Genomic DNA, 14,406 nt, shown 5'->3' on the forward strand with positions numbered 1-14,406 from the left:
GTTCTGCTGTGTATGCTGTTCTTCAGGTATCGAAGCAGAGGTCAAAGTTTACAAGCTGCTTTAAGTCTTATGCGGGTTGGAAGTTGAGGTACCGTATACAATACCAACGAAGATGTTCACCGTTGACATTCTCTCATACCACATGAAAACTTTTAAGCAAAGATATTTTGGTTTATTTACTTAAACCTATAACTGTTCATTTACAGTATTTGTTGGCAGTACAGTATTTTGTCCTGAGTAACAGTTGAGGAGAGGTAAATTTCAACTAAACATACATTAGCATATTGACCTATTGTAGGGTATCCAACACCACAATGACAGTATATTCTTAGTACCATCAGAATATTGCAGGACAGTTAGTGGAATGTGGTTAGAAGTGTGAGGTTCACATTAAGGTAAAAATGTCAAAACTTGGTTTGAGTATGTCAATAGTGAGTCTGTCTGAACTGGAATGAAAAAGTGTCTCTTTAAATTGTTTCCAGGCAGTCCTGGTGACTGCCCACCCAGCCTTGCTGTTGTCAGTCATGGTGGGAACTCAGTCCTGCTTCTTGGCACTCTTCCTGTAGTACAACACCGTAGCCAGAACCCAGGTGTTCAGCAACGTCATCACAACGAATCTCACCAGAACTATGACCAGAAAACAGTTGCAAAGCAGAGAGGAGATCATTGAAGAATGTTATGTTTCTTGTTATCCAAAGTGGCATGCATATGGAATGTACAGCTGAAGACCAAGAATCTAAAGTGCATAGTTCTAACGATGATCAAGCAACTTTTATTAACCACCCACATCGCCAAGTTACCAAATCTCAGCTACCAGGCAACGGTGATCAACAAAAAGAATACTACAGTGCAACAACATCTCAGTTACTTTAAAACAGTGCAGCCATAACATCTGCATGTCAATGCAGTTACGATAACAATGACAAGCCTTATTGGCTGACTTACCCTGCATGTCTCCAGTTGTTACAGTTGTGGTGAAAATCCTCGCTAAAACAGTTAAAGAATCACTTTAGTCACAATTACAGATCTGGTCATGCATCTTCAGTTACTTGTTATGGATTATTGTACAGTTTTTTTTTCTACTGCACTTACAGAATTAGCAAGTTAATATGAATTGATCTGCTACTTTTGTTTGATCATGTTGTCCAGTCATTTCAAGGAGTTTCTTACCTGCACATGTGTAGGTAGCCATTGCCCAGGAGAGGGCGCTCACTTGCCCAGAGTCTTTGGACTGCCACAGGCACTGCAGCTGGGCAAACTTGCTGCCAGCACTGATAAATGTGCATAGGCTCTAAAGAGAACAAACAGGGATAGAAGGCTGGGTTACAAATAATTATGTTGTGTCAAACATCAACCCTTGTTAACCATCCTACAGAAATGTGCACAGGATAAACGTTTACACACATTTTTCCCGATGTCTCCCATGACATCCATTAATCATAAGGGCCAGCTGACATTTACAGGGACATCAAAAAGCATAACTGTCTACCTGTAGGGCCAAATACACTGATATGGGAATGCTTACCATAGCCAGGTCAATAATCCACTTCTGCAGAGTAAGTAGGTGCCAGCCCCCCACAAACCTGATCACCTCATGTTAAGGTATTTTACTTCATAATAAAAAGGTGTCTGTACTTCACTATTTTAGTTTTTGCAATACACAAGTGGTGTTTGAGTGTCTGGATGGCTGTCCCCCAGAAGGATACACAGCTGCGTACAGCACACTCTGTTTCAGGCTGCCGTTGTAGTGGAGGATCAACAGCAGGAGGATGACATCTGAGGAGACAAGACCTCTGTGTGCATGATTGACAAACAACACCTGGCTCTGTATATACACAAGCAAACCATTTACAACATGTGGAAAGGTCCCAAAACAGTGTGATGAATAAGGGTACACCCGCTTTTCAATCATGTGAAACTTGTTTGGTCTGGAATGACATCTCACCTTGAGCAATGAGAATCGGGTACTCCAGGTAAGTTGGTGGTGGGTAGTTATAATACATCTGGTAAGACACAAACACTATAAATCTGAAAGATAGAAAGATTGCAGAAAAATAACTGACTGACCAACCAAGCTGTATCAACAGACCTAGTAGGCCTATCTCCAACTGCACCGAATGGTGCGTTTAAGCAAAGCAATATGATACTGCTGTATGGTCTGATTAGCTGTGTACTCAAATGTGTGGCACTCACACACTGCCACACGAAGTCTGTTTATCTTGATCCATAGAACACTGATGTACCCATGCTAGTACGCTGATCTTTTGTTTTCACTTCCTTTATTGAGTGAAAGACAATTTGAGCCTGAGATCAAGTCGCTCTATCACACTGGAATAGGACTATATGAATTGAACACATTAATAAGTAAGAATTTAAGAAGCGTTTCCATGTGTGTGAGTGAATGACCCTTTCCACATCAGCACCAGTAGCAAATGGGAAGAATTCGAGAAATTCCAGGTCAGCATACGACTTCTAGAATTTCATACGCAGTTTTGCAGTAACTCCAAAAGACTGCTTTGATTCAGGCCTTATCCTGCTTTACCACAAACCTTACCTGACGTGATATGCTGCCCCAATTACAGCATCTAGTTAATATAGTTAGCTGTGGGGGAATGTTGTGTTTTTACAAGCCAATTTATCTTTACTGTGGAAATGATTTTTGTAGATGAGCAGACACGCATAGTTTGTCACAAGATGTCCAAGCTGCAGTGTGGGTGCCTGTACCCTCGCAAACATCATAGAAATGCAAAAAAATCTATATTATTCATATAAATTACTGACTAAACAGCATGCTACATTATCCCAAAGTAACAATGTGAAACCTACAATATCGTTCAGACATTGCCTCGAGGATGCCGATGCGTTCTGTACCGTCTATCAACACTGACAACATCGGGTTGAGGAAGTGTTTGTAACCCTCAAGTCAACTGCATATGAAGGGAAACTTTATGACAATTGGCCGCTTCGCATTTATAGAACTGTAAAGCATGACTAGTATAGGCCTAGTTCTAATCACACCAAGACTGGCCATTTTAAATCAAAAGTCAAAACTTGGAAACCTACCCCGTTAACTCCAGAATAAGACTGTTTAAACTGATTCCTTTCGTCGATTTCGCTCGTATCAAAACAAATATTTGCGGAAACTTTAGCACCATGCACACAAACAACGTGCTGAAGTTAGCAATGTCAAGCAGCATATTTGATTCCATTTTGTTACGATTATTATATTTCGTTTTTGCCTTCTGTGGATCCACTGGTTCAGTCTGCGCTCAGCATCTGGCTCTGGTCGTGAATCTCTAGCTGCTTACCTAGTTCCAGACCATGTTCCAGACATTCAAAATCTCACTTCCGCACACATCAGCGCAATTTGTTTTTGAACCTATGTGCCATCCGTAGATGCTAGACTGCCTCAACCATAGATATATATATATATATATGGCCTCAACCATATATATATCTATGGTTGAGGCATGGTATCAGTCATTTTGCGCGGCAAATTTAAGCCTAATTCACCATCATTATTCTAGAATACAATGTGGACTTTTGACACCCACGCGTTAGATCTCTGCCTTCAACTCAAGATACAATAATCTACTGATTTAGGTTGTAGTGGGCCAGGGTAATGTTATGTTAAACAATGAATAGTTCAGCCTACATGACAAAAGTTTGTTACCGTCCTCTTTCTTAATTAAACACAAATGTAAAATAGTCTCCTTTAATGAAAGGCATGGCATTTGGGATCACCTCTGGGCTAACATACAGTATTATGGCACTTATGTTTGTCAAACCAAATTATGTAAAATGTATTATTTTATCAGGCAGAGGGGATTGTAGCAGTTTACAACGGAAAACTACCACACATAAAAACACACAATATAAACCGTAATAAATTATCTCTAAAAATAGGCTATGAGGATTAATTTGGCAACAGTTAGATTAACTTGACAACAAGGCTATGAAGTGAATCTGAACTGTGATGGAAGGATGTGTCAGGTGGGCCATGGACTATGGCTGTCCTTAACAAGACAGCAGATCCAGGCTTTGCTTGCACTTGTGATGGTTTCTGCTCAGAAGTAGCAACTTATCCATCCTCACCAGCTCCATACCCAGCTGGGTGTAGAGGCGACTTCCCAACATTTGGTTAGCGGTGTGGGGGAGGTGGTCAGAGTAAAGTGACACGTGGCTTGGTAATGGGGTCTCTGATCGGAGTTCACCCTACAGAAAAAAGGGATGATGATAAAACATTGCAGCATGCTTACGAAATACATTGCAAATAGGATGTGAATGCAATTTAGTTATTATATTAATTAATTTATATTAACAGTTTGAACACTAGATGAGACTCATCACCACGGATTTTGAATAGGCCCATTCGCTTTATTTTTTTATTCTGCCGCCCCCACTCCCTACTGGTGTAGACTACATCTAACATAGGGCCTAACATTTCCCATGTGGCAACGCTGTAACGAGTCACAACACTGACCTAAAGATACGAAGCTAGGATATCGTTGGGTCTGAATTGTCATCATGAATGAGATCTAGTCTGTCTTCTCGGTTTCTCTGACGGCAAGACGAGGCTAATACCCTACCTTAACACAAAATGGCTGAACTTACCAACTGGTCATAGTTTTTGAGAAAACTCCAATTCTTCTGCCTAGATTTGAGCACAAAACAGAATGGATCAATAGGCGCGATAAAGTGTCAAGATGTGTGTGGTATAAAACAGCAGCCTAGGCTGCCTATAATATATAGGCTACCTGACTGACGCACGTAATTCTAGTTCTAACAACACAATCATGCTTACCACTCCTTCGCTCCTTTCATTTCGGCGTGCACGAATTCCCGCCACACTTGATCCTGCTTTACTGGGTCACGGGTTTCGGGATTCGAATCCTTGCTGGCACCTGTGTTGTGTATTTTACTTGGACCCATAGACACCAACGATGACTGTGTCACATTTCTGGGATCCGGTAAACGGTAGCCTGCCGAAGTTGCACGTTTTTTCATATCCATTTTAATAAGAAAAACTTCTGAAACAATGAACTGTTGTAAATCTAGAATAGTTTCTAATACAGAAAGTCTATCCCTGTAGACAGATCTGAGTGCGCCTCTGCTGTGAGCTGTTTTTGCTGCGCAGAATTGTTTACTTGTGCGTCTCCCTGGGAAACTGCCGGGGGACATTTAGCTCTCTTCATTCAGGTTTTTTCTTCTTTTTTTTCCTCACCACTGGTGTGGCCTTCTCTGAATGGGACAACACTAAATCGAACACAAGCTCTGACAAGAATCATGTTTTGAACAAACACGTTCGGTGCATGAAAGAACAGTTTCTACATTAAAAGCAGTTTGCGTGATATAATAATCATTTTGTAAATTTTGCATTTTGTGAAAGTGGATGATTTAAAAGATTTAAGAAACGCGTGAGGCAGCTCGACCAATGCATGTTAGAAAATGTAGAATGAGTCCATAGATATGAAAAATCTGCAATATTTACAGAAATGGGCCACCAGGTGGCGCCATAGCCTTCACACAAAAATGACAATGAGAGTTGACATCATTATGATTAATTATGCAAATAATTATTATCAGTATCACACCTTATCAGTGTTTTGGTACAAAATAGACCTATGCTGCTTTCAGCAGAGTGAAATTAACATCTGATTTTATCGCTTTTAAAGTTAATCATATTGTTTTTGCATTGGCAGTATTTAGTAAATGTTTGGATGCATTCCAATAGCATACTGTTTCTGTATAACAGTAATGCTATATATTGTATAACAGTATTTCTACAAACAATATGCTATTGGAATTGTCTTAACAGCATTGTCTACACCCAGTGTAGACAATGCTGTTAAGATCATGTTCATGAGCAGATGGTCAAATAAACGAATTAGCCGACTCTAGGCTATTCTTCTCTATAATTGATTTCAAGAGACCTTTTACAGCCTATAGTTGGGAACAAAAAATAATAATTAACTTTAACAGCGATAAAATCAGATGTTAATTTCACCCTGCTGAAAGCAGCATAGGTCTATTTTGTACCAACACACTGATAAATCTGTCATTAGTGGCATAATTAATGGACTGAGTCACACGTCAACTCTCATTGTCATTTTTGGGAATGGTTTCGGTACATTTGGATCCCAAACCAGAATACCAAACCACGCAGCTCGACCAGACCATAGGCCCATTGAAGAAGTGGGTGTTTTGTGCACCTGTTTTTACCTTTTTTTGTTGAGACGTAGCCTATGAAACATACGTAGGCTATCATCAGTACAATCATAATAATATGTTGAGACCTTTTTACTTCAGTTTAAAACCCAAATAAGGTATTCAAGAAGGCTAAATACATTCATGCTAGTATTAATATGTCCACACATAACAAATATGAAGGTGCAGGAGCTAATTCCCTTCGCCTGAGACGTCAGAACAATTTGATAAAAGGCACAGCTGGGAGGGTAGACTTGTGGGGGAGGACAGTGTATGAAGGCCTCTGAAGACATTTTCAAAAATGTGAAATTTTGTGTCACAATATATACTCAGTTTTTTTCCCCTCTCGGTTGTTAGCATGATTCACCTTAAAGAAGCATTGATCAGCAGGCTCATTATGCTTTCATGGGTGCTTTGCCAATTTATGTTGGAATGTGGGCGTGTAGAGGGAAAAAAGGCTGATCCTCATGCTCACATCTCCAGGTGGACTGACTTCTAAAGGGATCATTGCCAGCAGGTGTGCATGCGCTTGGTTTCATTCTACGGAATATTTTTGGGCTCACATACACTTTTTGTACGTATAGGCCTGCTGTTTTAGAAATGAGGCTCCAGATCAGGCGTTGAAGCGTAGGCCTCCTCCAATGAGGCGATGAAGAGCTTTGTGTGCCACACCACGTGGATTGGTCTTGTGAATTTATGATGGAGGAGGAAAGGGATGAACATTTGTTAACCACTCCAGTATCATCAACTGTATATTTCTGTATACAACTGTATAAGTTAAAATAAGATTTGTTTCATTCGTTTGAGGACAGTCCATGCCTGTTATTATTGCTGTGCTAACCTGTCAGTGCAGGGTAAGGTACCCTGGCATCTGGTAAGGTACACTTCTTGTCTTTCTGTCCTACAGTTCCAACCAACCAGATTTCATATATGAACCAGCTAAATATTAGAATCAGGTGCACTGGATTAGGACTGGCGCAGACACCGACAGGTGCTTTCCACAAAAAGTGTTGGTCAGCTCTGAGCTAGTTTATACAGATGATATCCCCAGTATCTTTGATGTCCTGAATCTCAGCTCATCTCAGCCTCTATGACTCACTGCCAGGTACATACTGCTGAGGTTTCCAAGTTGAGGGAGTTATCTCAACTTTTCTTTCTTCATTCTCCTCCTTGATAGACATGGTAATGTGATGGTAGTGATTATCCTGTCGTGACACGTATTGAAGTATTTTAAGCATGCCTTATCTTAAACTTCCAGGGACAGGCTAGTGAGGTTTGCTACCAACTTTCAATCTTTGATACTGTATGTAGGGAAAGCATACATATGTGCCATACATCCAATGGCATAGAAATGATCTGACTTAAAAGTCTGTTAATTAAGGTTGTGGTTATCACCATTACTAATCCTGTTCTTAAAGGCTTGAAGGACAAACTGTCACTTGGGCTGAAAATGTCTCACATGCATATAGATTAGATTTTTTTAAAATCTGGGCTCCATGACATGGAATGTGAGTGGGGCAACCATGTGTTCTTCATCGAGCTCATGGCAGGGCTTGGGGAAAAGTGAGTCCTGCCAGTTCTTTATCCTCCTCTCTCTGAAGTTAATCCATGGTGTTATCTGTTTGTCTCCAGATAGAATGTTATCCTAGCCCCATGAAGAGAGCAGTTTCACACCATGAGGACCAATTGAAATGGTCTAGAACCTCCCCTGACTGTGATTCAATATATTGTTTTGTACAATACACTTGCTTGCATTCATATGTGTATGTAACTGTATACTGTAAGTGTGAAGTTAAATACGACGTATACATGTACTGTTAGTTTGTCTTACCCTTGTGTCTGTCTGAGTTTGATGCTAAATGTGTCAGACACATTTCACCATGGTGTCATACTTTGCTTGAAGGTGAGTCTAAATGAGCTCTATGAACTTTTAACTTCCTACCACATGTGTACCTCCACATGAAGAGATATAAATAACCCTGCAAAGGTGAATCTCCTTACGAGTCCTCATGGATTCATGAAAAGGTAGTGAGCGTGTGAATAATTTAGATCTGTCCTCTTCATTCTTTATAAGACTGCTGAACCCTTGACACCCAAATGGCTGGAAATATGTGTATTCACAGATGTCCACAGATGTCCACTGGTAGCTTGACCTCCGAGTTTCACAGATGGCTAAATTACGTTCTTTCTCATATGATTAAATATTGTCTGTGAAAGAATAAAAATATGCAAAACCTTTATTTGAGGTAAGCCAGTATCTTCAGTGATGTTATGAGTAAGATGTGCCTTTGGGGAACGCTTGAGATAAAAAAGGTCAGCAGGAAGTCCAAAATATTGAGAAATGACCTGATACATACATGATACATACATTAAGGTTAGATAAATAGTAACACCAGATGTTGATCAGTAGAATGAAAAAAATTTAACGGTGAGAGCTTCCTTTAGACATGATCACTGAGAAGTAAAAAGAAGCATGGACCAGTTGCAAAGACTCTTGATTATGGTGTGTTTCTGTTATGCATGTTATTCTGTTATAAGTACACACACACACATAACCTACAATACAAATTGTAATGGTAATGTGGTTGACTTAATTGGATCCAATGGATCCATCGGAATGATACTGAGTTGAGAGTTCAATTTAAAGAGTTCAAAACTTCTGAGTTTAAAGAGTGTTTCATCTAGAGCTGTTTTGAGACCATATAAAATGTACCCAGCAATCTTACCCCCTGCTGTCCCTTCTTTTGGGAATGCATGCAATATTGATCATTCAGCTTTTTCTAAGAAGACGCTGAACAAAACAAAACTTAAATCACTGAAAACACTCTTTCAATGGAGCCCAGGAGGGACTCGCATACCAGCTGTGAGTAGGTGGGCACCATGGAGGCGGACGGTGACTGCAAATTTGAGTGCTTTCAGGTCTGAGACTTAAACACAAAAGGTCACTTTACAATGGTTGTCTGGCCTGCTGGTGCACCGCCATGCTACCGGTCAATACAACCAGACAGCAGAGCACCTGTTACTAATTGCAAGGTGTGCATTGCTGTAGTGTTTTTTTGGGAAACAAACTATTGTTCTGCTTTTTGACATGTGCATGTGCATAGAATACTACCTGGAGGCATCTGCAATTCAGTGCATTGCAGGCATTCCTACCACAATGAACGCTTGGAGTTACTGTGTTTGATCAAACTGAGGCTCTGTCTGTTTCAAAGTCTAAGAGAGTGCTGGGCTGTGTAATTCATTCTCAGTACAGAAACATCTAAATGTTTAATAGGTGTCCCTTCAATTCAATGTAATCCCTATTGACCAGTGTTTGAAGTCTCATTGATTTGTGTCTCATTAATTCTCCCTATTGAGCCTTTGCTTTCATCTTGTCCTACAAACCGAAAAAGATCCCACCAGAGGTTGACATGCCCACTCTCCAGACTTGTGCATAACACAAACTATACTGTATCATGGTGGTAAAGATACATGGGATCTGGTACTACTTGGCTACAATCATTAAATATATGCCAAACATCTTTTAACGATAGTCCCAGCAGGGGTAATCCATCCTTAGTGAGTTCTTTTTTGAGACAAAAATGGATTTGATGGAGGCTCCCAGTGAGTACAGAAAAGTGACAGGATGTATGGTGGTTGACTGGCCCAGTTAATAAGAAGGGTTGTCAAAGCTGTAGGCTGGTGTGGGCTACATATTAATCCAAGCTACAGTATATGCATATTTGAAACTTGTCCAGCCATGAAGTTCATCTTTGCACTTCTGTATAATTTAGATTTTTATCATGTTCTCATAAGATTTCAAATTAATATTCAGATTTGTTTTTAAAGAAGAACAAAACAAGATAGTATCAAGACAAGTATCAACCTGTTTCGTTACAACCTTGCAGTACATCACATACTAGGCTATGGGATGAGTTACACTGGCTAATTCAGTCTTATCTAGCTATAAGACAATGTTCAGGGTAAAGGAATACTTATGTCACATCTGTCATGGACATACTAGGGAGTTGTACGCTTTAGGCCATTAAAGCGAATTTGGAATGATAAAATACCAATAGGGATTACATAGCCTATTTTCAATCATTCTCATTTTCATCATATTTAAACTCCACTAACATGAGTCTTGTTTTACTCAAACTAAAATAAATAATTTACAAATATATGTTCGGAAAGAAAGACCCTGAATGAGAGCATGAGATATGCAGTCTGAGCCGACACACCAGCTTGTCCCTGTTACTCATCATTTGACAGACGCTGCATTAATAAATGACAGAATAGAGGAGAAGTCAGATGGTCCTGAAACAGTGCCCAGAAAACCCACTTGCTTTTTGGAGAGCTCTCTGTCGCTGATCCATAGCATGATTTAGTCCCCAATTAGCCCTTTAAATGGGTTTTCACCTTTAAATGGAAGCATACAATCCCTGTTTTTTGGATTAAATAATTCCTAATCGAACAACAACACTGCTGGTGCCATCACACAAATGTTTGTTTTCGACTTTTTACACTAAAATAATTCAAATGTAAATGTAATATGTGTTGCTTGCAGAATATGCAGGCGAATTAACACAAGACATGATGGTTACAAGCCAACATTGCTTTCATTCTCTTTAGTTACACTTAGTAGTGGTCTATCCAAAACATCTTAAGCAACAAATCTCAAAGAACCCTTTGTCATTTAGAATTTTTCTGGGAGAAATGTAGTCCTTGGTGTCTTAGCACAATGATAAACACCAACACAGGAAGTGCTATCATCACAGGATCTAATCCTCAAAGAAGAGGGCTAACGAGGCAGAATAATGAGGGGGTGACTTTTATTTTAAGACTGGAACCATGACAACAGACCACTAGCGCTGGTCCTTGCAAGAGCAGGTGGGTTAACACTGGGAGAGTGAGAAAGCAGGGAGAAAGAAGCAGGAAAAATAGTCCTCTAAAGAGATATGTATTTATGATTGTATTGCTTAGCGGCCAGCACACTATTCATGGATCTGTGCTTGCATCTCTCCCTGTTGCACGTTACATAAATGTTCCTGTGGATATAATTTTGTGGCTGACTTGAAGTTTCATAACCATGACAACCGGTGAAAATGGGCCTTTTTGAAACACACGTGATTGGGCATTGTCTTCAAGTGACAGTTATTATAATTTTACTTTCAGAATATTACATCCAAATGATTGCAATAGATATAATCCGATTAATTCTTTATCCATCCGAGAATAGGTTTTCTAATCGAAAACCTAATGTAGGCTTTTCTGCTGATGTCTTCTGTCTGTCTGTGAATGTTCTTGCCATACTAAGGCAGCTTATTTTTAGACCTGAGGATAATATGTAGCAGTTATAGTCCCACTAGTAGATCCATTCTTCCTTTATTCTGCACACCAGGCAACTAACAGACCAACATGATCATACTGCTCAGGCTCAGTCAACACCTATATGCCTAAAAACGATCATTCTTCAATAGTGACAGAAACAATAGAAAATATATACTTTTATATCATAAAAACTTCCCAATTAAATAAATATCTGTGTCTGAAAAAAGTTTATTTGTCATGGAGTTTGAAAGTTTATTCGAGCAGCATTTGTTCGTAAATATTAATGAGCAGAATATTCTCAAATGGTTTCAGTTACAAACCAGTAATACACACCCAGTTGTCTAATTTTCACACAGTATAATTTGAAGTTAACGCATTTTATCATTAGTAATTTGATTTTCTTACTTTTTTTCCCCAAAAGCTTGTGGTTACAACATGAGTGTCTTGAACTGTGTTTACAGATGAGAGAACTGTCACAACTCAACATACTTCTATGACATTAAACATAGTTTAAATTAGAGCACAGTCCACAATCCAGATTTTTATTTTCCTTGGGCTTGATTTGTGAAGGCAACAGTATGAAATGTATAATTATAGGGGTGAAGGATTTGTAAAACATTGTGCTGTAAGAAAGGAAGTTGAAAAGCTAAAAGCATTTGCCACCAGCAAAATTCAGTTTTGCTTTTCTTCTGTAAATGCCACTTGCCAAAGGGAATACTGAAGACTAAAGACCAGTTGTTTCTTCCTTACTGCTTCACTTGACAATTTGGATGTATTCATCCTGCTTTTTCCTAGAAATACCCAGTCATTACACATCTTGAGCTGTATCTTCAGATGTGAACTGGAGAGCTTCCATAGATTCTACTTTTTATTTAATTGGGTGACTTGACAATGAACTACCGGTATATTACTAAAACAGTGCTAAAAATTTTAGTTTTAAACTGAGACATTGTGTTATTGGTAGACTGTGACAGGTCTGTAGATTTTTCCCAGCTAAGATACATTGGATGTAAAGGGGTTCTTCTCATTTGTCTTGCCCATCACACATATAGTACAAGATGCTGTCTCTCTTTGAAGACACTGATCTCCAACCTTCTGAGACCAAATCCATGGCCCGAGAGGAGGACTGGGTCGTGGGAGATACACCCTCTGAGCACTGAAGTGCACAGGGCTGGCCAGGTATTAACAGGGACTCTTTGTTCTGTGGAAACCATAATCTTTGCTTTTCAATCGACGGGCTATCATTGATCCAACATGAAAGAGCACACCACCAAGAAGTAATGTGTGTTTGTATTGGTCAGCAAGACTATTCTTCAGGGAAATCCTCATTCTTGGTAGAATCCGTCCACAGAAACTGTATAGCTAAGGTTGGGTAAAGGCTCAGTATGACAGTAGTTCAGGTTGGGTAAAGGCTCAGTATGACAGTAGTTCAGGTTGGGTAAAGGCTCAGTGTGACAGTAGTTCAGGTTGGGTAAAGGCTCAGTGTGACAGTAGTTCAGGTTGGGTAAAGGCTCAGTGTGACAGTAGTTCAGGTTGGGTAAAGGCTCAGTAGTTCAGGTTGGGTACAGGCTCAGTGTGACAGTAGCTCAGGTTGGGTAAAGGCTCAGTGTGACAGTAGTTCAGGTTGGGTAAAGGCTCAGTAATTCAGGTTGGGTAAAGGCTCAGTGTGACAGTAGTTCAGGTTGGGTAAAGGCTCAGTAATTCAGGTTGGGTACAGGCTCAGTGTGACTATGATTCTATGAGTTCTGTGAGCAGCAGCTGCCAAGCTTGATGACGCATGAGTTATTGGAGTACTATTTTTAAAATGTGCCGTGTTTTGTTCCCCTATTTTACCCTCCAACTAATTCACCTGCCTATCATTTTTTCGACCCCTCCTGTCATCATGAAATTACCACATTGCTTAGCGTGGGTTGTAATTTGATGCCCCCCCCCCAGATCTCCATGGCATGTGGGCTCAAACTGTTTTAAGGTCAGGGTATATATGAGGTTCTACAAAACAGCAGTTCAATTCTCTTACTTTAATAGATTTCACATTTGCTTTTACATATTGTAAAATGTTGTCTCAGACATCGGAGAACCTCTTAGGTTTAAATATGCTGCAGGCTGGTCTCTTGATGCCCCATTCTTGATATATACTAAAAATAAATAACTTTTTATGTGGTCAGTTATGGTTTGTCAAAAGAAAATTCGAAAGACCACACCAACCTTAACTCAACCGAATAAGGTATTTTGTGATGTATGTGGTACAGTAGACATAACAGGTGTAACAGCAGTATACTAGAATAAACCTTGTTTATGCATAATTTTGGGTGTATTTTGAAAGTGCCAACCAAACCTTAACTGTGGTAGCAGGGGTAAAGAATAAACATACATGGCACACTGTTTATTCTGTCGGTCATCAAATATAAAATCATTAGGGGGGCTAGGGAGAATATTTAAGCAACACGGATTAAAATTAAACAATTAAAATCTTGACTAAAACCCGACACATGCATCTATTCAGACTCCCTTCCTTGTGTCTCTTGTGTAATTATCTAAGGCTGTTATCAGGAACCTGTAAACCAATGCTGCAAGCTGGACCTAACCATGCTGCAGTACTTGATGACACTTGTCAGAATACTCTGTGTCCAACTGCTGCTATGCCTGGACAGTTAGTTATTTAATAACGTGAAAACTGATCCAGTTAAAAAACTGTGTAAATTTGCATGCAACATTCGTCATCGTTGTATATTTAGTCTATTCGCTTTGATTTCGGTAATGTTAATGTAAGATGTTAATGTATCCTTGTTTATATTAGGTAAAGCCTTTAGAGTTTCTATTATCTGTTGTTTGTTTTACCATGGCAGACATTATCAAAAGTGGCAAAATTAGTGGTTGGAGGAAGAGTGA

The 14,406-nt window shown here is 39.5% G+C and overlaps 2 protein-coding genes across 3 annotated transcripts; both read right to left on the reverse strand.

The window, feature by feature from the left end:
• Positions 1-150: 150 nt before the first annotated feature.
• Positions 151-3,383, reverse strand: slc66a3 (solute carrier family 66 member 3). Of its 2 annotated transcripts, none has more exons than XM_062470504.1 (7): positions 3,309-3,383; positions 1,946-2,028; positions 1,707-1,776; positions 1,526-1,583; positions 1,171-1,291; positions 946-987; positions 151-627 (listed from the first exon to the last, which is right to left on the reverse strand). In XM_062470504.1, the coding sequence occupies exons 1-7, from the start codon at positions 3,332-3,334 to the stop codon at positions 536-538; spliced, it is 492 nt and encodes a 163-aa protein (XP_062326488.1). In that variant the 5' UTR covers positions 3,335-3,383; the 3' UTR covers positions 151-535. The 2 variants fall into 2 exon arrangements, with proteins under 2 accessions (XP_062326488.1, XP_062326487.1); XM_062470503.1 differs by lacking the exon at positions 3,309-3,383 and adding an exon at positions 3,064-3,302.
• A 316-nt stretch (positions 3,384-3,699) lies between these two features.
• On the reverse strand, positions 3,700-5,178 carry c9h2orf50 (chromosome 9 C2orf50 homolog). The gene is made up of 3 exons (XM_062469589.1): positions 4,805-5,178; positions 4,615-4,654; positions 3,700-4,215 (listed from the first exon to the last, which is right to left on the reverse strand). The coding sequence occupies exons 1-3, from the start codon at positions 5,011-5,013 to the stop codon at positions 4,018-4,020; spliced, it is 447 nt and encodes a 148-aa protein (XP_062325573.1). The 5' UTR covers positions 5,014-5,178; the 3' UTR covers positions 3,700-4,017.
• Between the last annotated feature and the right edge of the window lie 9,228 nt (positions 5,179-14,406).

The sequence above is a fragment of the Osmerus eperlanus genome, chromosome 9 (genome assembly GCF_963692335.1).
Source record: "Osmerus eperlanus chromosome 9, fOsmEpe2.1, whole genome shotgun sequence".
In the NCBI taxonomy this organism is placed as follows: Eukaryota; Metazoa; Chordata; class Actinopteri; order Osmeriformes; family Osmeridae; genus Osmerus; species Osmerus eperlanus.

Excerpts from the sequence above, each read along its gene's own strand:
- c9h2orf50 (XM_062469589.1), bottom strand. The coding sequence starts at position 5,013 with ATGGATATGAAAAAACGTGCAACTTCGGCAGGCTACCGTTTACCGGAT. Across the intron at positions 4,655-4,804 it reads ATGAAAGGAGCGAAGGAGTG|GCAGAAGAATTGGAGTTTTC; the intron begins GTAAGCATGATT and ends GCTCAAATCTAG. Across the intron at positions 4,216-4,614 it reads TCAAAAACTATGACCAGTTG|GGTGAACTCCGATCAGAGAC; the intron begins GTAAGTTCAGCC and ends TTTTTTCTGTAG.
- slc66a3 (XM_062470503.1), bottom strand. The coding sequence starts at position 3,209 with ATGGAATCAAATATGCTGCTTGACATTGCTAACTTCAGCACGTTGTTT. Across the intron at positions 2,029-3,063 it reads CTTATTCTGGAGTTAACGGG|ATTTATAGTGTTTGTGTCTT; the intron begins GTAGGTTTCCAA and ends TCTATCTTTCAG. Across the intron at positions 628-945 it reads AACAACTGGAGACATGCAGG|TTCTGGTGAGATTCGTTGTG; the intron begins GTAAGTCAGCCA and ends TTCTGGTCATAG.